A 26,720-nucleotide genomic window follows, 5' to 3' on the forward strand; every position below is an offset into this window, starting at 1 on the left:
TCCCAGATGTAGCTCACAGAGAAGAAAGAACAGCAGCACCACAGCTGAGCTCACTGTACTCCCCCCCCCCCCCCCCCCCCCCACACACACACACACATATACACATGCACACACAAAACACTCCCAGTTATGATCTATGAGTCAGGACTCAGAATCCTCTTTGTTTGAGCAAAACTGCAATGCAGAACACATAATCTATCTATTCTAGGCTCTATCTATTCTAGGCTCTATTTGAGATTTATGATTGCTATATAAATATGTAATGCTATGCATTACATATTTGACTACAATACTGACAATGACGGTTTCAAACATTTTCATGTAAGGTACCTTGAAACTAATATGTATTTGTGTGTTGTGTTTCTAAAATATTCCACTTTCTCCCCATTTTCAAATAACCTATGTGTGTCCCCTCAAGGACCCACACGGGGTTCCCGGACCCCACTTTGAGAACCACTGTCATTATAATAGTAGTACTATGGTGGATCAATTTGAATCTAATCTGTGTGTGTGTGTGTGTGTGTGTGTGTGTGTGTGTGTGTGTGTGTGTGTGTGTGTGTGTGTGTGTGTGTGTGTGTGTGTGTGTGTGTGTGTGTGTGTGTGTGTGTGCGTGTGTGTGTGTGTGTGTGTGTGTGTGTGTGTGTGTGTGAGAGAGAGAGAGAGAGAGTAATTGTGTGTAACAGAGCCTGCAGCTAATGCAAATGCAAGTAGTAGAACTAAGTTGTATGGTCGCCAGGAAGGCATGCTTTGCATTGCACAGGTCCTTGTAAAGCTAGTAAATTAAGCCACAGCCTGGAGCACTACTGTAAAACGACGTGTTTAATTCAAAGTGACAGGCTGACAGGCTGACAGCAGCTTTTTTTATTGCTGATGAGGAAAGAACCTCCGTTGTTGCAGGTGCAATGATGATGTGCAAGTGACAGCAACGCAATTCACAGACATGTTTGTTGATTGAACATTTTGGAATGGGTTCATTTGATTTCAAACGAAAGCACAAGTCAATACAAAAACTGTTAGGGTCCACCATTTTCAATTCATCAGAACATTTAGACTAGAGACGACGAGACGTACAAATAAATATACAAAACAGGAAAATCATCATCATATAAAGAAAGAAAAAAAGGGGAAGGATGTGTGTGTGGGGGGAGGCATCCTGGATCATTCATGTCGTGCAATCCCCATTGTGTCGTCACTGTCGTGTGTCACTGTGGAAATAACTGTAGCATATGCAGTAGTAGTATACTGTACAGTAGTAGGAGGACAGTAGTAGTTGGAGACAGAGCGCTGTCCTTTGCGTCCCTTTTAAAAGGCGTGGTGGTGACTGACTGACTCGCTACGTAGCTAACGAACAAACTACGCAGTAAACGTTCTTCCAAGACTTCCATTCATATCAGTGGAGCTAGTGTGGAGGTATTCGTGCAGTGTGTAAACTGTGTATGTCTCGCACGCCGCTCTGCCTGCCTGACTCACTCCTGGCTGCCCCCGGCCCGCCGCTCCGCTGCTGCTGGCACTGATTTTTATGAGGAGCTTTTTATTATTTCCTGCCTGGATCATTTGCATGGGGAACCCCTTTCCTTTGAACCAGAGCAGCGACTAGTGAACAACCGCTGAACTTGACGGATGCCATTGCCTGCCTGTGTGGACCACATATAATACTGAACGGGTTGTGCGCACCACTCACTCACGCCTTCTCCTCCTCTGTAGTAGTATTGCCTGTCTGAGAGTCTGTGTTGTGTGTGTGAAAAGAAATACATTTCTAAATAAAGATGGCCACAGACGAACTGTCGTCGAAACTGAGCCGCCGGCTGCAGATCGAGGACGGCACCGAGGGACCGGTGGCCGTGGACGAGGCGATCGGAGTCGGACACAACAACAACCACGAGAACGGCGGCGCGGCGGAGGTGGAGAAGTCCAGCACGGCGAACGCGGACTCCGAGCTGGGGGCCAAGCTGCAGCGGCGGGGCGAGCTGAACGACGGGGTGGGCGACCACAAGCAGCCCAGCATGAAGGTCTTCAACCCGTACACGGAGTTCAAGGAGTTCTCCAGGAAGCAGATCAAAGACATGGAGAGGATGTTCAAACAGTGAGTAGTTTTTGATTGATTGATTGATTTATTAACAGTTCAGTACATTTCAAGTACAACTCAATACAAAAACTGTTAACTGTGAGTGGACGACACCATAGTAGTAGTGTACACTGACCACACACGCACACGCACACACACACACACACACACACACACACACAGTCACACACACACTGGTCACGACCACATAGCCATAGGTCACGACACACAACCACGGCTGAATCATCCGCCCACATGACCAGTCTGACTGTCTGACCACCACATGCGTTTCTTTATTTTTACATTGTCGACCATAATGATATAGCTAAGGCCATTTAGTGTAATTTTAACCTGTCATATCCGACGGTGATTCTTGGGACCCCTACATTTCTAGGATTTAGCCTAAGTGACTGAAAGCTGTATACTTAGCCCATGCAGCATATTATTGTAATGTAGTAGTATAGTACTAGGCGTCTATACAATAATAGTGCATATGATGTAGGTGTGTAGTTGTCCTACATTGGCTGGGGGCAATAGCAGTTATGTGCCTCTCAAAGATGACCTACATTAGAGTGATCAGCAGCTGGACTGGAAAGTAGCCTGCAAGTTGCAAGAGGTATACGAATTTGTATAAACCATGACTATTAGAATTTAGAAAACAGTATTACCGTATGAGATATGTTGATATCTTCAACATATTATGCAGTTTGTTGTAAAACTGAACAAATACTAATACTGTAAATAATTGAATGTCAGTTGGCTGATGTAAGCCCTATAGGCCTACTTTGTCCATCTGTCAGTGAGTGAACAGTGAACAGCTTTCCCTTCTCAGTGAACAGTTTTCCCTTCACTGTTCTCAGTAACAATAATATCAATTCCGGTGTAAATTAATTTACAACCAGAATTTGTCAGGTCAGGTTTTGCTGAAAAACACAAGTTATGAATTGTATGCACTACAGGAAATATTATTACTTTTCATACTATTAGACAAATATGATTAAAATATGGTCTGCTCCAGAAACCCACATTGGACCATGGATGATGACACTGAAAGCAGTGGCTGTCTGAAAGAACAAATGGACCGTGTGTGCCACACCTAGAAATGACTAATAATTTACTTATCTATAAAGGAGGCTTATTCTGTACGTTTTTAGAAATCCTTTATTTAACCAGGGTGAATCACATTTAGATTTCCACCTCATTTTCACGTGGGCCCTGCTTCGCATGCACGCGCACACCGGCACACCTGGGACCTGCCTACTACAACCACAGTTTTTTGGCCACTGAGCACTACAAGCTAAGCAACACTTTATAGCTCATAGTTACCGATATAGGTGCTTATTCCTTAAAGTGCATACAGTAGTTACCTACTAGCATATTATTGCTTAATATATCAATCACTCTAACTCGCATGAACAAATGACTTGCTGTAGGTAGGTGATCAGACTGGTATGCCTTCCTTCAACAAGCTTTGCTAGAAATCAGTGCTCATTAAACATACTGAATTGTTTTGCTTGAGCTATCTCACATACTGTAAGAGTTAAGAGTTTTAATTAGGCTGCCACAATGTAGTGTCTACTCTAGTTGATAGATTTAACTGCAATACAATGATGCATGCTTTGTATTCAACTTGTGTATTCCCGTGACCCACTTATAAACTCAGATTTAACTCTTGAGTTCATAAAATTGTTACACTGAGAGTTCATGATGAATGAATGAGTTTACTGTGTCGCTTCCAGTGCTAACACTGACAGCTTGTTGTCCTGTTCAGTTGTTCAATGGGGTAGATGGAGCATCCCTCAGGCATCCTGATCTACTTTTACATATCGACAACAACAGAGCTGCTTTGTCAAATTGGCGAGAGAAGTGGTGTGAAACGTCGGCCGGTCTCACATGGGAATGCAGAGAATGTGTGTCACCATCAACATAACATTGTATGGGACCGGGACGTCTGAATTTATATTCCCATTGTAAGCAAGTCAATTAGGGGCGGGCGTAGTGAATTAACCTGTCGTAATTATTAAACATTACACCTGACCTCAGGTAAAATAACCATGGGTTCAGTTCACTTCCTGTTTTCCCGCACTGCCTCCAGCTTTTTATTGCAGGTGATTTATGACTGGTTCCTATCTCATTAACATGCCTGTGCTTTCATGCTGCTATGTTGTATTAGGTCATGATCCTCAACAGAAAGAAAAGACTGTCATTATTGCTATTCCAAACCAGATACAAAAAGGTTTAGGTTAAAGATGAAAACCTAAAAGAATCATTCTTACTACCGGTATTGTAAAACGGACACTAATCAAGTTCAAGTGTAAAGCCTAAAAGTAATTCTTATTGATGATGACAAAGAATAGAGGTGCTTTGTCTCACCAGTTGACCGATATTTATTTTTCTGGACAGGAACCCCTTGTGGTGTTTTACCCCTTCAAGACGGGAACCCCCTTTGGGTTTCTTGTTGCTATATACAGCAAGATACCATTTTTGAAAAAAATGAATACAATTTGAAATATGTTTTTCAGAAAACTTGGGTCAGAAGGCATTTTAAAGCATTATAAAGTTGGTTTGTTCCAGCAGTAGTTTCATGTCAACACAGATCTTCAGGGGAAAGGTCAAAGTGCAGTGGAGCATACATACACCTGGGCTAACATCACCCATTCCTTTCTGACCTGTCCTGAACCATGTAGTGTAGGAGTCTATCTGTCTAGCAGAGCATAAGGAAACAGAGGATTATACTGAAGGAGAAACATGATGGCACATGCAGTGAAGTGTGGACAAAATGTTCCTGTACGTGAGGGCTAACGGGTGACAGGATTGCTAGGGCTTTGACTCATGCATTCGAGGAGCAGTTGGTCTATAAAATGACATCCAGGGTTCTATTAAAGTCGGACAGTTACAGAACAGAAGAGTCAATGGTTTCACTTAGTAATAGTCTGAATGAAAGGTTTCTCTAGGCATGTTGGCTATAGTTGTTGAAGGTATTGTAACGGTAAAGTTGTTTTGCTCACAAATCTCAGGTGGTGCGGTGCCTCACATTGACAACTGACACCACACCAGTGACACCCTATAGCTTCACAGAGACATTGTCAGCGCCCCAGAAGCGTATGTTTAATGACCTGTAGCGGAAACAGATCTCAGTGGCGTGTTAAGAGACTTGTCATAAGGGGTTGCACTCTACCCTCTAGTCTGTCTAATAGGTTCTTGGCTTGTGGCCCCAACTGTGCCAACATATGGCACCCGCAAAGACCCCCTCCCCTCCCAATCTTCCCTCTTTTAATGAATTGCAGGTTCCCTGAAGAGATTAGATTAATGGCTTCTGTTTACCTACCTAAACAGATTAGCCATCTATCTCTTGAAGTCACTAGATTTGTCCGCTTTAGTTGGCTGTTGACATGTACTATCAGCAAATTAATGTGAAATTTTAGCAACTCTTGTCATGCCATGAATAAGGGCAAGGGTATTTTCTTTGATCTTGGGAGTACAAAGTACAAATATGATATCATATATAAGTTAATATATTTACTGTATGTATTCATGCATTGTGTTAATTTGTGTAGTCCTTTGGTTTTCAAACTTTTGTGCCCGAGGCACAACAATGGGCAAGTCAACATCTTGAAAGTTTGAGAACTACTAATTTACAAGGCATTTATTTTTAGAATCTGCCTCAGATCTTAATGGGCTAAAACACTGATCAGCTGACTCAAAGACAAGAAGCCGATGTCTCTTAACAACACCTTGCCTCTTTCAGGAACTGGTCTTTCCAAACATTCCACACCATAATTGTCATTGACAACATTCTATTTTCACTTCCTGCTCATCATTTAGTTTCTCTTTTCTGACATCCTCACCACCACTATCTGACATAAATGTTTTGTTTGACTGACAACACAGACTCTCATCAGAACGCCATGGCACAGAGCCAATGTTTTGATGTTACAAAGCTCTGTCGTTGCACTTTGCTTATTATTCTCTTATTAATAATCTCTTATTATTGTCTGTTGTTATTGTCTACTTGTGCATCTCTTTTCCCTGAGAGCCGCTGTCTCTCATAGCTATGGCTGTTCTAGAGAGTACTAGTAGACCACCCTGGCAAACATAACCCTCCTAGTGGTCAGTATATCCACACACTAATAATATCCAAAGTAACTATGCACACAGATTCATTAGCTTCATTAGCAATCACTTGCTTAGTTGCTTCTCAATCTGCTACATCACAGATAAGAAAAGACGAGCAGTGACAGTAGCAATACATTGCGGGGAATGCAGGGGAGATTGCACATTTTGAGCGCTATTAGTATTAACTTTGAGGAAGCCCATGGTTGTATTCTGTATTGACTACTTGACCTCTTACATAGATTGTGGCTTGTCAGTTAAGTAAGACAGGTGAGACAGACTTTGTCCAGGACAAAATAGTAGCTCGACAGGAAACTGGTAGAGAGATGAGAGAGAGATGAGAGAGAGATGTTGAGTAGGCAAGGCAATTTATCTTCATCTTATTAGATATGGTTCTAGGGTGGGTCATCTATTCCAAACAGAGAGATGACAGCTTTGACAAGGTAAGCACTGATGAACAACATGCGATTCACACATTGTCTTATATTAACCACAACCCTAGTATGTCTGTCTTATATTAACCACAACCCTAGTATGTCACAAGGGGAAAAAAATAGGCTAACATTTGTTGAAAATGGCAGATATGTATAAGCTCACAACACAACACGTTCGGAGTATGTAGATCGGCCAATTTCAGCAAAGACATTTTCTTTAGAGAGTAGGTAGATACCATTGGGAGACCCTGGCTAGCAAATTATATAGGGTTTAAGTGTTTAACTTTTTCTAGCTTCACTCCTATTAAGCATACAAACGTCCATCAGACCTACGGATGGCTTAGCTCAACTCCCAGCAGAGTACAGCTGCAGAGATAATGTCCAAACATCCTCCTGGAGCTCCCCAGTTTCCCATGACCCCATCCCAGTCTAACGCGACCTGCCAGAGGCTTACATCTGATCTGGGTAGTGGGCCCTCTGTCACTGGAGAGCTTACATCTGGGTAGTGGGCCCTCTGTCGACCTGCCAGAGGCTTACATCTGGGTAGTGGGCCCTCTGTCACGGGAGAGCTTACATCTGGGTAGTGGGCCCTCTGTCACTGGAGAGCTTACATCTGGGTAGTGGGCCCTCTGTCGACCTGCCAGAGGCTTACATCTGGGTAGTGGGCCCTCTGTCACGGGAGAGCTTACATCTGGGTAGTGGGCCCTCTGTCACGGGAGAGCTTACATCTGGGTAGTGGGCCCTCTGTCACTGGAGAGCTTACATCTGGGTAGTGGGCCCTCTGTCGACCTGCCAGAGGCTTACATCTGGGTAGTGGGCCCTCTGTCACTGGAGAGCTTACATCTGGGTAGTGGGCCCTCTGTCGACCCGCCAGAGGCTTACTTCTGGGTAGTGGGCCCTCTGTCGACCTGCCAGAGGCTTACATCTGGGTAGTGGGCCCTCTGTCGACCCGCCAGAGGCTTACATCTGGGTAGTGGGCCGCTGGAGAGCTTTCATATTACGTGAAGACTTCCCTCTGTCTTTCCTTTCCTTCCTTACATTAACTACGTAAACCTTGCTCTACAAGTCCACAACACAACGCAATGACGTAGATACTATAGGCTAATTTTTGGCTAATATTCCCCCACCCTGCCTCCGAATATGGATGCTGGGGTTCAACTGGTTAAAAAGCACTATTTGGGATATTAGCTAGCAGAGACTACTGCAAATATATATTTGGGTGTGTAATTCTTAAATCCTGAATTCCTTTGTCAGTCAGTGGGCTGAGCTGGTCTCATTGTTTATCTGTTTTTTTCTTGACTTGGTGTGATAGCAACTCTTGACATTGTCACATAGGATGATGTCACTTTGAGTGCTAAAAGGGGCTCTGTTGGCAACTCATGTCATGGCCCTCGTGAGGGCTTGAAGCCAAGAAGGCATTCTTGAGGAACGCTGTGGAGTTGTAGACCAAGTGTTCTAGTTATCAGTCTGAAGAAGGGATGCTACTGTGCAAGAAAGCATATATACTGTACAGTGTACACACACAAGTGCCTTTGTCACATCCATCTATCTTAACAAAGGGAATAAATTCAGTCTTCGTGCCTGACACGCTTACACACTGCTCAGCAGAGCAAAATATATCATTGTGCGGCTTAAGCTTGTCCACACAATTCACCATTATAGCCTGTGGCAGACGCTATAGACAACAAAACTACATGTCTTGTCTAGGCAAGCCAAGCATGTTGTGTGCAGGCTGCCTTTTAAATAAGCTAGTGAGTGCTACAGCATGGAAAAGAGAGGGGTTTCCCTGTTCCTGCTCTAGTTGGCCTAGCGGTTGCCTGGCAACAGGGATTAAGGCCTCAGGACTGGAGGAGATTGGCGGCAGGGGCGTGCGTGTGTGTGACTGTGTGCGGGGCTAACTGTTCAGGAATAGTGGGTCATGAGAAGACAGAGGGTGAATTATCTTTTCAGGTTATAGTTGAATACACACATTACACAGTGTGGCTCATTGCATTGCAGTTTACCCCCAAAGCCATGTTACTTATGGCATGCACATTTTTGTAAATGTTTGCAAATGTTTGGAATGTTGCCCAACATGGGGATCCCAGGGTTGATGTGGCTAATTGTTTGCACAGCACCGTGAGGATCATTATTGCCAGTTGGTCAACTGTAGCTGTGGTCTGTGGATTGATATAACGGCAAAAAGTTGTAACGATTTACTTAAAATCTCACACTTGAACTCTCCAATTTTAGATAGTATCACAGATAATAGTAAAATAACAGATAATGCTTGTGCATTTTCTACTTTCTGAATGGCCTATCTATAGGGTGCTGCATCTTCCCTAAATGGCACCAAATCATTAATTACCTAGACCCACCCCCATCAGAAATGCTCTCTCGCACGCCTGCCTGCCTGCCTCAGTCATCATTCACACACTGACCTTTATTATAATGGTCTCAGAAGAAATCATCTATGTATGTATATAAGCTGTGTTTGACAAACATAATGTGTTGTCACTAGTCATCATCATCCAAGTGTATTACAGCTCTGAGAGTTTGTGCTAACCACAGCAGATCTACAGAAGCTCACAGTACATTGCGTAGGTCTGCTATTTCCGTCTAAGATATAGTGTAGAGGGAAAACAGGAGGGGCTCTAGTATAGACCGCTGGGGTACTCCAGTATATAGGGTTTAAGGGTTAATATTCTATATAGTCTAGGTTCAAGAAAGGGAGAAATAATTCTTAGATATTGCATCCAATGGTGTAAAGAAAACACAACACGGGCTCTTCTGAAAGCTTTCCCTTCATTCTCTTGTCAAAAGAAAAAAAGAAAGGAAACCTGTGACTCACACACAGAATTCCTCTGAATGCTCTTCAAACAGAGGTGTTTGCAGGTTAATAATGATTAATATGAGAACTTTAAATGCCCACACCTAATTTGATGAACATATTTTACACAGTAAAGAGTTAGTGTCGAAGTGTCCTTGAGCAAGACAAATTGACCCTAAATTCCTGATGTGCTGGTTGGTGCCTTGCATGGTTTCCGCCACCATCGGTGTATGAATGCGTGTGTGAATGGGTGAATCACCCAATCTATGTAAAGCGCCTTGGATAACTTGGTGCTATATAAATGCACCATTTACCGTTTACACAGTCACTCTGCCAGTAATTTATAGTAAACTAAGCTATAGCAGTATAGTATAGTCTGGATTTCCTATGTCGTCATGTTCCTGTAAAAGGGGAAATTACACATTGTCTACACAGCAGAGTCCGGATTTAATTGACAGATTACCAAACCCTCGTTTGTCACAACAACGCAGCAGTGTGTGGGTGACACAGATTGTGTCAGGCTCATGCTAAAAGCCTTTCCTTTTCAAACAACCTCAGGCCAATTAGCTCACATGGTCACTGACCACACACGCTATATGCTTAGTCATAATGGCGGTGTGCTCTTCTTATCTCTCTTTATGTATCTTTTGCCTGTATCTGTCAAAAGAAAAGAAACAAAACTCACATGGATAAATGTTACGTTTATTTCTTTGCAGAAACAAAGCATTGGTGCTTTGGAATAGGGTTAGGTTTTGGCACAGTTTTTTTTTTCTTTTTTGCGGCTTACGCCTTTTATTGGTTTTTGAAGGGACAGACAGTAGGCTGACAGGAAACGGGAGAGAGATGGGGGGATGACATGCAGTAAAGGCCGTGTCGGGCTCGGGAGTCGAACCCGCGGCACACTGCGACTGGATTACCAGTCGGGTGCCCAGACGGTTATGCCACCGCCTGGGCCTTGGCACCGTTTTAAGCATCATTTACTTAGGTTACTTTTGTAATACCAGGCTGAGCAGTTGGTAAAAGGGTGACTTTGTTGGTATTCATTTTGACAGTAGTGTACTACATATACTGTACGTAGGAGTGGCAATGTACAGTAGTTTTGAACTATTGTAACTACCGGTAGTTTATTAGATTTATTTTCCTATTTTTTTATATTTTTGGTTCTGTAAAGCAACTTACTTACAACTAACTTTGAGTACCTAAAAAAAGCACTATATAAATCGTATGTATTATTACAGTAATAGATCGTGTTTAGTAACTCTGAGATGGTCTGTTTGTTGACTCGCAAGAGTTAAACACTCAGGATGTACATGGATTATGAAATTAAGCCGTCAACTGGTCAGATTGATTACTTCTCAATTTCCCTCAGTCATAATAATTATGCTAATACAGCTTTATTTATATGGCACCTTTTGAAACAATGTGCTTCACAGAGAATAAAAAAAAACCCCACCATGAACAAATGATAGAGCAAAAAATAATAGTATTAAAAGTAAAATCATTAAAATAAAACACACACACACACACACAAGAAGAAAAAACATTACGCAGCAATGCAGTAGGACAGAAGGGATTTGAAACTGGGTACAGACTACAGACTCTGCGAGCCTGATCTCCAGAGGGAGGGCATTTCAGAGACGAGTCGGACTCGTCTCTGAAAGAAAAATAAAAGCACAATAAACAAAGTCAAGTATGGCACTCCTAATGATAACAATTTAAAATATCATGAACACTGCGGCCAAGACACGGTAGACACCCTGCTGTAGCGTGCCAGAATACATATACTGTATACACAGGTGCAATCAATTATATATCAATGAATACTGTAATCTACTAGCAGTCACATGACCAGTACACAACCCTCATGACGGCTTGTGTAGTGCCTGACAAGTATAGCGACTTTGAACTCTGAAGGCCTGTGTCACAGCTGAAGATTACTGCCTGACTGTGTGGGAGGGAGAGACATGATTTTATTAATGTTGTTTTTCAATTTGTGTGTCACTTTAATTAAAAAGGAAATGTAAGCACTGTAACCCTGGCATCCCAATTTTGGACAGCAGACCTGGCTACAAGCTCACAACGCGCCACGATGCTGTGACCGTGGCCTTGTACATCGGCTATTTAAACACAAAGAAATGTATGGTTAAGTCGTTGATAAATCAAGGGAGCTTGTGGTATTCTCTCAGGCCGACATCCTTATTTTACAGGAACCTTTATCTCAAGTGTAGAGATGATAGGCGTAGGTCTGACGTTTGCAACAGCTGTCAAGTGGACCTGGTTATGCCCAAATAGGGATATTCAATAGTCATCGTCTCTACGTTTGCACAGAAACATTTCCGCAATTGAGGAAGTTTGTTCAATTTGCACTTCCTCTCTGGCCAAGCTACTGAGTAAGTAGCTGGTTCCTTCCTGAATACTCAGACCAGACTCATTAGCAGATGATGAGTGGATCTCACTTCAGCATTATTGCATACTGTATATTCAAAGCCGATTAAGTTTTTTGCTCCATGTGCCCCAAACTGTGCCAGATAAATGAATCATAATGAAATCTTGAATCCTGATTAATCTGTCGTTACAGTGCGACTATTTTTCACCTGAATTTATGTAGGCTGCTAATTTATGCGTTTTTGCCAGTGATTTAAGAACTCTCAAGACACGATGCATTTAGAAGTGTTATGTCAGGTTTTCATTTCCGCTTCGCAATAGAATGCTTTACAGGTCACATAGGATCTGCCTGTGATCTATTTAAAGAGTTTGTTTTCAGGGAGTGAAATGTGAAAACTATATTAAGTCTAGAGGAGACCTCCTGCTGTTTAAAGGAAGTGGACCCAGTGTGAGGGGCCCCACTTCCCAACATCAGAAGAAAGATTCTTTGAACATCTTGTTATTGCCAAAGAATAGTACCTAGAGCACACTTGCACTTCTGTAACACAGATTCCCTAATGCAGTGGTTCTCAAACCTTTTCATGTCAAGGACCCCCATCTAAAGATATTTTGTGTCAGGGACCCTGGATGTAAATATGTACCACGTTGTTCGTGTTTTTCAAGATTTGTGAATAGAGCACATCTACAAGCTCTCAATGCTTCGCATAGCCAATGGGTTAAAGTGGTATAATACCTGCCGGAACCCCCCCAAGGACACCCAGTTTGAGAACCACTGTCCTCTTTAAAAGGGGTGTAAGTGATGTAAAATAATATACATAAATGAAAGTTAAAATAAAACTGTCTATATTCTTTTTATTTTAAGATATTTTTGGGGCTTTTTCTGCCTTTTTTATTTGTTTTACATCAAGCTGACAGGAAATAGGGGGAGAGAGATGGGGAGCAATCTGAGAAGCCATCGTCATAAAAATAAAGGTTAAACGGTGCCCTCTTTTCCTTGAATTTGAATATTGTCGGAGTCAACAGTCTGTCTCCAGTAGTAAAAGAGGGCGCTGTTTTTCCTTTATTTCTTGACGATGGGTTCTCAGATTGGTCTCGAGACTAGATGGGGATTGACACGCAGCAAAGGTCGTCTGGATCGGAAGTCGAACCCGCGACACGCTGTCGGGCTGGATTAACAGCCTAGGTGCCCGGACCGCTAGGCTGGCCCGGGCCAAAGCTCTGTATATTCTGATAGTTATCATTGCCTAAACTTGTTCAGTAACAGGGATTCCCCCGTCTCTGCAGCCTGTTTTAGTAAACAGAAAATAACATGTTCAGGTCGGGTTACTAATTTGATCCAATCAAGAGAGAGAACTCAATACCTTTGTGGTGTTCCAGTCCCGATTTCATTGGCTTGGTTTTTGTTTGTTTGTTTCATCACATTCATTTGTTAAATGTTGTTTATGCTGTTTATCCTGTATGAGTTCTCTGTTCTCATTTATGTTCTGTTCACTAAAGAGTTGGAGAGAGGGGGAGACCCCTGGCTGCTACTGAACAAACACTCTATTCTACAACAATGATTACTATCGGAATAAAGAGCTATTCAACCATTATTTTAACAAAAAAATCACTTATACCCCCCTTTTTTAAGTTGACGGAACTCTAGGCTACTTGTGCAGGAACAGAAAGCCTTAACAAAACAGGCATGGACACGACAGGAACCTTAGGAATCTTGGCATGACTCCCCCGAGGAGCCATAGAAATCTGGACCTGCCCTAACAGACCCATAGCACCAATCTGTATACCGGTACTGTAGTTAGTTCCTCTTCACACAAGCTAAACGTTCAACGTCTTGAGCAAAGAAAGCATTTTAGTGCAGTCATGTTATTATGAGTTGACCTCCCAACCTAAAAAAGAGCAGCAGAATTTGTGGAATGCCATGTACATAGTACTTAGTGAAAACGAATAAAATATGTTTTATTAGTTTCAAATGGTGTCTTTCAATAGTTTGCACCCCCCCACCAACCCTGATTTGCCTGATTTTGGGTGAGTTGGGCTCTTATTAAAGAGCAAAGAAAAAAGAGACTAAAACCGACTAAAACCTAACTTCTCTACTTGTACAACTGCGTGACTTACCGAAAACATTGCTTTGTTTATCCATAGACATAATGAGGAAGTTTAGAGCTAGAGGAAGGTGGTACGTTTGTTGGGAGAATCCCCCAACCATGTTTCTGTGCTGTTGGCATAAAAAGGAACAAGCTTAAACAACAGACTGACAATAGGAGAAAAGAGGTTCCTTGTGCATGCCAAGAAGAGGACGTGCAGCAGATTTAAATGAATGCTCTGTTGTGTTGCTTGTGGTGTGTCACAGCAACGTGTGTGTGTGTGTGTGTGTGTGTGTGTGTGTGTGTGTGTGTGTGTGTGTGTGTGTGTGTGTGTGTGTGTGTGTGTGTGTGTGTGTGTGTGTGTGTGTGTGTGTGTGTGTGTGTGTGTGTGTGTGTGTGTGTGTGTGTGTGTGTGTGTGTGTGTGTGTGTGTGTGTGTGTGTGTGTGTGTTCATATTTTGAAGAGGCTGGGAAAAGAGAGGCGCTGCAAGTGTAACTGTTTGTGCTAGCCTCACCCCAAACCGCCAAGGTCTTCAGTAAATGCTGCCTGTTGCCATGGCAAACGTGCTTAAGTAGAGGAAGCTGAGAAAGTATGGAGGAAGTGGTTTCAAACATAATATCCAAGGGGTGGTGAGTTGGGTGGACGCAGGAAGCCACGTATTTAGCTCCAAGTCCTTTATCCATTCACCTTTGTCCCTTTTTTGGTTCACCGGTTCATAAACGTTTACATTTTCGAGGACCCCCCCCCCCGCCCCATAACTTTAACTCTGTACAAATGGATTTGTACACTCTCGCAGACCACAGGGTCCATTTTGAACGCCCTCAAGGAGACCCTCAGGCTCCCTGGACCCTTGTATACTACCACCAATATTAAAATCTGGTGAAAATGCATTTTTTATTTGAAAAGCTGTTCTCATAAACCTTTTTTTTACGGTCTGTGAAACCACAGGCGTTTCATCTTCCTAAGTAAGGTATTTGGGCGCTAGGTATGTAAGGTATTTGGGCGCTAGGTATTGCAGCATTATGTCCCTGGTCGAACGGCGATCACATATTGTTCCTGTTAATGTCTGACTCAAATGTCTGTGTGCATTTTTTGTGCTGCTCCAGCATGGTGAGTCAGACTGCAGACTTCCTCTTATCTCTCAGCCTTTATCTTCAATTTATAATTGCACAGGAGTGTTTCTTGCCAAAACGAAAGAGATTTGCAAGCTAACACTTAAGCTTAAGTAGATCAGGCCAGCAACAACTCCATACTATGGAGTATAAAGTGTGCCTTTATCTTCCTCTCCATATCTCTCTGTGCCAGGGACAAACCAGTGTAACAGACGGACGTGAACTGGCGGGACCCTTTGAGGCCGTTGGCTTAAGTTGGCATGAATGCGCCCAGCAGCCGCCGCATCTCTGGCTTTGTTTAACCCATTTTTACCTGAAAACAGTTTTCTGAATAAATGTTTTATGTCAGTGGTGCTTTTTCATATCAAGGACCCCCAGAATTATCTGTATTTGGCCGCAGACCCCCCATCTCAAAATATGTTATTCCAGGGACCCACCAGAAGCAAAGATTTGAGTTAAAAATGTTCGCTCTGAAAGAATATAGGCATATATTGAAAGATTTGTGGCAAATATCTTTCAAAATTAGCAGATCTACAAGCTTGTAAAATTATTTAAGTAAGAAGTGAACATAAAGTACATACACTCCCTTCAAACAGTAAATATGAAATAACCAATGCATATATGATGTTCTTTTTAATATTGCTCATCTATATGTTACTTTAGGTAAAATTGTATTATTTGTTGTTTCTTTGTCTCATTTGGTGACTAAATTCAATGTAGGGGTTAAACTGGGTGGAAACTATTTGGAGATTTAAAAAATAAATAGAACGTACTGTGATGGAATCAGAATTGGTTTCCAAATCAAACGCAGTAGGCGTGTTAGCGGCCATCGTAGCACAGTTGTTCTAGAGTAACATTTAATTTAGATGTCCCCAGAGGTTTTCGGTAAATATGGAGACCTGTGATGGTCTGGCTAGAGAGGTCAGACTAAAGAGGTCCTTTGTCCACCAGTCGACTTTGAGGCTTAATCAGGAGTTGTAGATCTGCTATTTTTCAATAGCTAAAGTATAATAACATAATGCTTAAAACACCAAAAGGGGCTCCCGCCCAGAATGGGTTAAAACATCAGCTCCACCACACCCACTCCACGATAACCCTATTGAGTTAAGCTCTGCCCACCCGGTCCATTAGAGATGATCATATTTTCATGGACTGAAGATATTCAGCCAAGTCTAGTCCTGAACAAATCTGGGACATTTTCTGTAACATTGCTTGTGATTAAGGCTGCTTATTTGTGCTTTTTGAAATATATACCTTTCTTTTTATTAAACACTTGAGTCTTGAGCATAATTACATTAAATAATTAAAAACTATAAGAACAAAATTGTAGCTCACAATACATTTCATTGCGATGCTTATAGATCGGCCATTTTAAAATAGTTTGTAGCCTAAAATGAGTTAAAATGACATGCCTAAAATAGGAGTTGATTATTCATTGGTTTTTTCTTTACATTATCGTTTATTTGTGTCCTCCTATGCCCAACCTTCCGGGTTTGTGTGAACACAAACATTGGCTTGTGATTGGCTGATCACCTCATAGCGATAATTTTGATTGGCTGAGCAAAGTACATATTGAAGCTAAAAGTGAGGGCAGAAATGTGAAGACGGAAAAGTGAGGAAGCAAATTGTGATTGGCCAGAATGAGATGTATGATGATAACAAGACCACTTCACATGGGTGTGATTTGTTTTATTATTATTTTTGAGGCCCTCCTCACATTTGCCACATTGACAATGAAAGGAGAATTTACGTCATACGTGTCTGAAAAATATCGACTGTTGCACCCTTGCCATTTCTTTATGTCCCATGTCAGTGGAGCAGTGAGGTCATTTCTTTATGTCCCATGTCAGTGGAGCAGTGAGGTCATTTATTTATGTCCCATGTCAGTGGAGCAGTGAGGTCATTTCTTTATGTCCCATGTCAGTGGAGCAGTGAGGTCATTTCTTTATGTCCCATGTCAGTGGAGCAGTGAGGTCATTTCTTTATGTCCCATGTCAGTGGAGCAGTGAGGTCAGAACTGTCCCATGTCAGTGGAGCAGTGAGGTCAGAACTGTCCCATGTCAGTGGAGCAGTTTTTGATTGATTGAAATCTTTATTAACAGTTTGTAGAATTTACAGTACATTTTAAGCACAAACACAATACAGACTGTCAACTGTGAGTGGACGACCCAATTAAGCATTACACTTGTTTACAACAGGGTCCACATTGTTCAATTCATCAAAACATTTAAGGACATACAAACATTTAGAGACATACAAATAGACATTTCTCTGTAGGTAAAGAACGGAACAGGAATTCATCATATGGGAAGCAAAAAAGGGAAAAGATACAATATACAGTGAGGGAAAATGGGGGGGGGGGGGGTGGGGGGATTCAGATTTTACAGAGGCCAGTTTCGAAATGCAGCCATCTGTAGGTGCCCTTTGAGAGCGGTTTTGAAGGAGTCAAGGGATTCACATGTCTTAATGACTGTTGGTAGGGCGTTCCACATTTTGGTGGCATAGGAGCGAAAATAATTTAGTCCCTTGTTTGTGCCGAATCTGGGTTGTACATGGTTTGTTGCACTCCCTCTGGTGTTGTGGGTGTGGACTTCGTTTACATTAAGGAAGTATTTAGACAGGTACATGGGTATCTTGGTGGTGTATCGAATCTTGTGGACCAGACCCATTGCAAGATGCTGTACTCTGTCGTCGACCCTAAGCCATCCCAGCCTGTCAAAGTGGGCAGGGGTGAGGTGGGTTCGGGGGGTGAGGCCAAGTAGGAGCCTGACCAGTTTGTGAGGTCAGAACTGTCCCATGTCAGTGGAGCAGTGAGGTCATTTCTTTATGTCCCATGTCAGTGGAGCAGTGAGGTCAGAACTGTCCCATGTCAGTGGAGCAGTGAGGTCATTTCTTTATGTCCCATGTCAGTGGAGCAGTGAGGTCAGAACTGGAACTTGAAGTGGATAGACACTAATGTTTTTCAATGTTCTTGGCACCATCATGTGGTCCCAAGCAGTACTACACTCAATCCAAATTGTGCAGTGATATCACTTGATCAACAAACTACATTTTCTAGTATTGATGCTTGTGGTGGAATTTGGTCACATTTAGCAGCGAGTAGTAGGAAATGGAGCTAGCATAGAAGAAAGTACAGTAGTGCACCATTCTCAACACAAGCTCCATTTCTCCTCACCTGTGTGCAGATATGACGCAGGGAAGGACGGCTTCATCGATCTGATGGAACTGAAGCTGATGATGGAGAAGCTCGGAGCTCCCCAGACCCACCTGGGCTTGAAGAACATGATCAAAGAGGTGGACGAAGACCTGGACAATAAGCTGAGCTTCAGGGAGGTGAGAAACCAAGATAACCTAGTGTCCATCCATCTGTGAACTGTCCCTGAGTTGAATGCACACTGAGGCTTGTACTGTGTACACAGACTCAACTGTGAACAAAAATGGAGAGCTGAGCAGACGGCACTTCCAATTCAACAACACACACACACACACACACACACACACACACACACACACACACACAGAGAGAGACGGCATGATGAGGAGAATCCACTCCAGCCCTCGTCTTTAAACGTCGTTCTTGGAATAATTATTGATCGTCATACACAGAGACACACACAGCGGAGTAACCTCGCGCCAACAGGCCTCTAAGCACGGTCTTTGTAAATTTGTTCAGATCTGATTCTGCATCTGCAATCGCTGTTTGAGTGCCAATTAAGCAAAAACAACCCGCAGCAGGACATTAATTCCGTCAGAAAAGTCCCAACTAAATGTCCAATCCATGACTGTAGATAGAAGCCCTTCTTCTAATAATATAAGCATAATATCCTTAAATCCTCATGTAGACTTATTGTAAACTTTTTTATTTTTCTGTGCGACACGAGTACACGACGCATTCACTGTGTGAATCCTCTCCTCCCCTCCACCACTCTCCTCTCCTCATGTGCTTACTGCCCCGTGTGAGCGCATAGGTGCATTTTTCCCCCCTTGAAAATAATGATGAGGCACATTCAAATGGCAATATAAGGTTTTTTCCCCCCTTTAAAATAATGAAAAGGCAGAAATGCCTAATAAAATAATATATGCTAAAAAAAAGAAAGAAGAAAAGAAAATGCTATAAATAAACTTTTTTGAGTGGTGCAAGCCACTGCCTGGCTGGCTGGCTGGGTATGAGCATGAAAACAGCATGGTTGTTTTTCACCACCTGTGCGCAACCTAACACACACACAAACACACACACACACACGCACATTATTAACTGTATATATGATGATTTTGTGTGTGCCAGTACAGTGACAGTACAGTACAGTACAGTAGAGGGTACAGTAGAGGGACCGGCACACAGTAACTCTGTAATTTCTCAACAGTTTCGGACACGGGGCGGCTCGCCGGAACCGGCCCGGCCCCCTGGGCGCGTTCCTGGGGGTCACTTCACACGGGTGTAATTTGTTTTACTGTACCGAAACCGTGGCCCCCATACCGAGGTTCGAACCGAACCGAGGTCTAACTGAACCGTTGCACCCCTAATGCATATATGATGTTCTTTTTAATATTGCTCATCTATATGTTACTTTATGTAAAATTGTATTTGTTGTTTCTTTGTCTCATTTGGTGACATCTAAATTCAATGTAGGGGTTAAACTGGGTGGAAACTATTTGGAGATTTAAAAAATAAATAGAACTGTACTAAGACGGAATCAGAATTGGTTTCCAAATCAAACGCAGTAGGCGTATTCTGCATACTTGGCTGCTGGGTCGCAACTCTCTTTCAGTATGAACTGACATTAAAGTACTATATCATATATATATACCAGACAGACTAAAATGCATATTTAGTGGCCTCAAATACACTGAAACACATTGAATGGCGGCTTTTGACCAATAATGCATCCATCCATGAATCAGTCCTGTTCCCTTTTTTTTTCATTGTTTTCCACCATCTGTTATCTCTTGGTCTAGTTCCTGATGATCTTCAGGAAGGCAGCAGCAGGAGAGCTGCCGGAGGACAGTGGCCTCTGCGCCTTGGCTCGGCTCTCCGAGATCGACGTCTCCACCGAGGGCGTGAAGGGAGCCAAAACGTTCTTTGAAGCCAAAGTAAGTGCATCATAACTGCAATTTAACCCGTTTAGACCCGAGACCAGATTCTACAAATGTCTTTTAACCCATTTAGACCCGAGACCAGATTCTACAAATGTCTTTTTAAAATCATGACAGTTTTCTGGAAAAATACCCCTTTGTTTCTATGTCAGTGGTGCTCAAAAACGTGCTTAAAAACATTCGCTCTGAAAGAATATATTCAAAGATTTGCGCCACATTTTCACGATTAAAATAAAATAGCAGATCTACAAGCTCGTAGCATGGCACTCGGTGCCGAGCTATGAGCTTGTAGATTTGTAGTCATTCTATATCGCCTTACAATTTAGGCATTTAGCAGACGCTCTTAATCCAGAGCGACTTACATTTAAGCAAGAACAAAAGCATGGGAATACATCACATAAAAGCATTTATCATGAAACATGCGTAAGCTAAGAAAGTAACAGTGGAATATCTATATAATGAAACTATACATACACTATACATATAAACTATACATATTTACTACTATGCTATACATATGTACTATGGCGTGCTATGACTATATACAATACAATTATAGTGCTGTCTACATAACATGCTATAAGTCTGTGTCAACAGAAATGCTATCTAAGGGGTTAGGGTAAGTGCTATGGGCCATGATGGAGTCTGAAAAGGTGGGTTTTCAGGCTACGGCGGAAGATTGGGAGTGATGCTGCAGTTCTGACTGCAATGGGAAGTGCATTCCACATGCATATTGTACCTTAGTGGGGCTTTCTGTAGTCTCCAGTCATGGTGCGGTGGGATGTATATGTTAATGACGTTTAGATTTAAGATTTAGAACACTTTCCTGGGGGTCTTTATGTGTAATATGTGGTTTTAGATAGTAGGGGAGGAACACCTCATGGACACTTATTTCCTGGACTACATGTTGTCTCTGTAAGACAGCCCTCCCCCTATCCACAAGGAGGAGCAGTGCACCAAAGCATTATGGGAATTTTAGTCGAGGAAGTAAGTGAGCCTAGTGTTCATGACATCAGAGACACTGGGCTCACTGCTAAAATCTAAAATATCTCAAATGGACCCTAACGGTTCCATTTGGACACTCTTTAAGAGTTAAATTAACATTGATTTTACAATACAAATTGGGGTCTCAGAGATAGAAATGCCATTAAATGTAGCCTGTTGCATATCAAAATCCTTGAAATTAAAATGGTTGAGCATCACTGCTGTAAAAATGTTCTCTTATGGGGGACCCTGGCACATCTTTTCAAATGGGGGTCCACGGTCTAATGAGTGTCAATTTGGGGGTCAAGTTTGAGAACCACTCACGAAATGTGACAAATGTCCAATAAAAAGTTGTTAAGTGATCTCTCCGCTGCCACCTCGCAGGTCCAGGCCATCAACGAGTCCAACCGCTTTGAGGCAGAGATCAAGGAGGAGCAAGAGTCCAAGAAGAAGGAGGCAGAGGGCAGGAAGCAGAGGCAAGCGGCCTTCAAGGAGCTGCAGTCGGCCTTCAAGTAACGACCGGGGCTGTGTTGTCCCTTGAAGCCTTTACGCATTGCCCAGCCTCTCCCTGGGTCCTCTCTACCCTGCCTTGGTTCTTTGTGCGTCGTTTTATCTGTGTGTGCGTGTGTGTGTGTGTCTAGTCTTGTGTATCCAGACAACTATTCCACAATCTCCGAATGCTATGTATGACGGAAGCATTTGGAAATTGCGAGAGGCAACAGTCTGGCAACGCGAGACTAGTGTGTGCCTGTGTCCTCGATCTGTTTAGGTGAGGCAGTTCTGTGCTGACCTAAAGGGTTACATACTGTATATGTCTCTAGTGGTGGACGATGCGATGAGCTGTACACATTCTGACCACTACTCCTATTATGCCAATAATAGGTTGATTGCTCGTGTCTACAGTGTGGAACGTTGTTATAATCACGACTCGGTTTCAGTGTGCTATCCGTTATTGTGAGCTTACGTTGTTAACCGTTTGTTCCAAAGTGGTCCTGTGTGCAGCTCATTGTGGTGTTCGCTTTTTTATCAGTGGCAAAATTGCACTCTACATGATGTCACGTTCTGTAGAATGTATACTGTAGTTAGGTAGACACGTCCTAAAATCTGAAAGATTCACTGTGCCCTCCCTGGCTGCGGTGTAACTAGCTTGTCAGGGCTGTTTTATCTTTCAAGCCCAACACACACCGGGTGCGCAGCGACGCGTCACAGGCGTTGCCGCGCGGCAACGCCTGGAAAATAGAACAGTGGTGTATCGGAGCGTCAGGCGAGGTGTCAGCATGCGTCGGACGCCGCCGGTGTGGGATAGGTTCATTGAAAATAACGGAGGCGGCTGTTTTGACTCACAGCGTTCGCAGACGGTGTGTGATGGGCTTCACTCATCCCTGTCAGATAAAAAAATATTATAATAAAACATAAATAGTGCATGCTTTCCAATTTCCATATTAGATCATATTCTATGGCAGGGTTTAAGTTTTAGACTATATTTTTTAATGTCGGGTGGGGAGGGATGGGAGTTGAGCAGCAGGGTTTCCGTTGGTGGTGGTTTTGCATGCATGGTGGTGGTCATTTTTCAGAGTGTGTTTTGCATGGGCACTGTAAAGTTCAGACAATCGTTAAAATGTCCCTCAGCCTGAGCCTGGCCTACTCGTTCAACTACTGAGCAAGCGACAGCAGAGCTGTAACGTACAACTAGATGTCTTTAAATGTCCACCGCTGATGGCGAGAACGTTCTGCTGTCTTACAAAACTGTGCTACTCTGCTTTTATATTGCTGCTATTAAGTTAAGATTATTACCAATAATCAATGTGAATTTCCCCCCAAAATGGCAATCTGGATCCAAAATGACGGGACGTCTGGGGCAGCCGGCTGCTGAGCAAATGGAGTTTCGTTTAGTGCTTTCTGTCGTGGTATCGTATCCTGTATCTGTAAGATATATGTAGGGAAAGATTCAAGAAGGTGGTGGCCAAAATTCAGTGTTCCTACCGTTATGTGTAATTGTTGGCAGCTGCATGAGTTGGGGAATCAACTTGTTTTGAATTATGATGACGGACAGTAGTCCCAAACCAGTACACCAGAGCACTCGACTATTATGTGCAACAGGGGTTTGGGATTTCGCACTGACTCGGTTTTAGCGGATCGAGCCTGTCAGTATACGCATTTGCTTGGCTTATTATATGTGACACAAAAGCGGCACCATTTGGAATGAGCATGATACAAAATTTGATTCTCAACATGAGCCCAAACCAGTTCTTTGAGGTGCAGATATATTATGGTCTTGCCTATTAGATAATTGTTGCAAGATGTAATGTATATGGTGCTTACTGTCGGTAATTGGATACATTTTTGCTTAGAAACTTAGAGATACAGTAGTATGCTATTTGCACTCATTTGGTCATTTGTATGTCTTAATCAAGAGATGGTTTTAATCTAAATGCAAATGCTCCAATTTAACTTTAATTAGCTTCCACAAATCTAAACCTCATAAATGAAAAAAGGCTGAATTACAGGCAAGGGCAAATTGTGATTTATATTAACATATAATTTCCTTTCTTGGTGGAAGTTCCTTTTTTTTAACAACCTACTTAATGTGGTGGCTCTTAAGCAAGCGGATGCGGGCGTATTATGAGGGAAACATAGATATGAATCTATGAAATGGTTTGTGAGCTTCCAGTATAGTGTTACTAACATATTGTCAACTGGTACTTGGCAGCACATCACAGCACAGTGCAACTGAAAAGTTGTGAATAAAGAATATAATATTTTTTCATAATTATAAAAAAAAGAAAAATGCTTTTAGTTTTGTATGGTCAGGGATTCTGTGAAATGTTCTGCGTTGTTAGGTTCACAATTTTAGAAAGAAAATAATACATTCACTGGTTGTCAGTTGTTCACAATACAGTAGCTATTGTTTTCCTTTTGCGGTGTGGGGAGTAATTCTATGTCGAATGCTCAGATTTTTATCAAATGTGTCGGAACATTGTAACGTCTTTCCATGTTGTCTTGTGTGGAAAGTTGCTTTTTACCGAGCTTGTCTGTGTCAACATTTTAGCAAGCTAAAACAAAAGGGGAAGAGGGAACAAAACCGTGACGACTGCTTCAGACTTTAAAAATATGTTGTCTCTACCTCCTTATCATTCCTCAGTTTCCCTTGTCATCCCACTGAATTATTCTGTCAGTGTCTCTCATTCCATGAGGAAATTGTGCCAAATGTTTTTTGCTGTAACTTTGTTTATTGTTCTCTCTGGCATTCCCTTGTAAAGTAACACTTGATGCTAACGGTGAAAATAAATGCTAGCATTTGCCATGGAATACTATGTCTATATAGATTCTGATTCTACAGTCAAGCTCAGGAAAGGAGACGGTATAGAACCTTAGATATACTCTAAGTATAGAACGGTTAATGTTAACAGACCATGGTATTTCTGCAACACATTCCTATTGGCATCTTTATTGACCAGACTCTACCTACCGGGAACATGGATTATTTAATTATTCTGTTATTTCACAATTCATAGCTACATGGAAAGACGAGATCCAGTATGACAATGGATCTTTTAAAGTGAGCGACAGAACAAAATCTGTACTACCGTAGTTTGGTTGAGTTTCACTGTGTAATCTTTTTATTCTCTATGTTCTGACTGATCCTTTGATCCTCCCTCATATACTCTCACTGCTGTGAGCTAACTTACTGTCATTTTAATGTGTTTCACTGTAATGTTGGCTGATTAAAACAATTGTGGCTACTCTACAATACACCTTTTTTATTTTTGTTTTTTCTTACTAAAATGTATGACTATTCTTGTGACGAATAAACTGTTTTAATTTGATATTTGGATGTCTTCTTTTAATTTGTATCCTGAATCTGCAGCCTGACATTGATGCAGGAAAACCTTTTTAGGTTCCAACTAACTGGTTTGAGCCTGAGAACCACGATCTGTTCTAATGGTCTGAAATACAGTCTGTGCATTGAGTCATTTTTTTTTAATGTTTTTTTCTGGCCTTTATTTTATATTATTTTTTTATGGAGGGTCAGACAGTAGGCTGGCAGGAAATGGGGAGAGAGATGGGGGAAGGCATGCAGTGAAGGCGGTCGGGATCGGGAGTCGAACCCGCGGCAGACTGGATTACCAGCCAAGGCCCAGGCCCATTGAGTAATTATTATTGAATTAAGCAATGGTTAATCAGTTGATTTTGAAATAACCTAGTCTAGTCATGTCTATGAATTGATTGCAAAGGGTCTAAATGGAAACAAACACATTTATGGTGCTATCCCTTTTGGATAAGTGTTGTGTTTGACTACTCCGCTGCTGTTTTTATATTTATGTCTAAAATATTCAATCGATCAGATTGATTGAATAGTTTATTCAAAACAAAAGTTCCATTGATTTAATCAATCATCATTCAAATCAAATGTCTTCCTCTCTGGGCCTTTTTTCCTGTCACGAGTTGGCCCTGATTGCTAGATATTTCTGAAACAGCACCCCCCTCTGGATTCAAAGCGGAAGTGCAGTGTGTACTGGAGCTTGTGTGTAAATGAAAGTAGCAAGCTGAAGGGTGAGGGCTCGGGTGACAGAGCTTCCACAGAGTCCACTCAATAGTATCGCTGTCCCGGTTAATGTTCTCACAGCAGGGCTTGTACATGAAGGACTGGCACAGCACAGGTACAGTTGAAACATCTGCTTAATTCTCTGCAGGCTTGCTTTAGCACTACTTCTCTCTGGAGTCATTCTTTGGATTTCTTTTGTGCAGAGGGTTAGTAGCAACAGTATTATGTGTTGTTTGTGCTTTTTGAATGTTGATAACCTCAGCTTTTTAGCTTGCATTTTGCTACATGCATCTTGTTTACTACCTTGCTTGTGTTAATACATAGATCAGGGATTTCAATTGATATGCCAATATATTTGTCCATAGAACCTAATTATGTTATTAGTAAATGGATGCTCATTTGGTAGAAGAGTGCAACCAACCAGGACAAGACATTGTACTATTTGAAGCATGTGTGCTGTGTCTACATTATAAAGAATGTTTTCATCCCCCAGTGGTTCTCAAAGTGGGGTCCGGGGTCCTTGAGGGGGGTTCCAGCCTTCCACCCAGCAAAAATTGTTAATATAGCTATTTAGAAAAAATCTTAAACGTTTTAAAAGATGGAACATTTTCGAAAACATCTAATAACACAACTCTTGAAGGGAGTCCCTGACACGAACTCTTGTCAGATAGGTGATAAATATTAACATGGGGGTCCTTTGCGCAAAATGGTTTGAGAACCGCTAGTCCTACTGTAGTTTCATTCATGTCATACAGGCCATACTTGGCTGGGCCATGTTTGAGCTTTCTACTTTTGTGATACTGTAAACATGTCTCCCATTTGTCCCATTTCAGCGAGATATCCGTTTTGTTGGTGAATCACAATCCAGCAGCATGCTACTGTTTTCCTCCTCCCCTATAATCATGTACCTGAGTCGCCTAGAGAGGGATAAATTATACATCTCCACTTTAGGGATACCCTATCTGCTCTCTCTTTCCACCTCTCTGTATCCCTCGCTCCAGGGCCCTTCTTTCATTTCAATCTGTCTCTCCTCTCCACACCTGCCCTGTCATCACCCCCCCCCACCCCCGCAACCTTTACAGGAGATAACCAGC

General features: G+C 42.2%; 1 protein-coding gene across 1 annotated transcript; it reads left to right on the top strand.

Moving 5' to 3' along the window:
- The first annotated feature begins 1,262 nt into the window (after positions 1–1,262).
- Positions 1,263–24,450, top strand: efhd2 (EF-hand domain family, member D2). The gene is made up of 4 exons (XM_083769545.1): positions 1,263–2,083; positions 18,188–18,335; positions 19,959–20,093; positions 21,465–24,450. The coding sequence occupies exons 1-4, from the start codon at positions 1,767–1,769 to the stop codon at positions 21,594–21,596; spliced, it is 732 nt and encodes a 243-aa protein (XP_083625671.1). The 5' UTR covers positions 1,263–1,766; the 3' UTR covers positions 21,597–24,450.
- Positions 24,451–26,720: the final 2,270 nt, after the last annotated feature.

Source organism: Protomyctophum parallelum, assembly GCF_964188405.1.
Source record: "Protomyctophum parallelum genome assembly, chromosome: 7".
Classification (NCBI taxonomy): domain Eukaryota; kingdom Metazoa; phylum Chordata; class Actinopteri; order Myctophiformes; family Myctophidae; genus Protomyctophum; species Protomyctophum parallelum.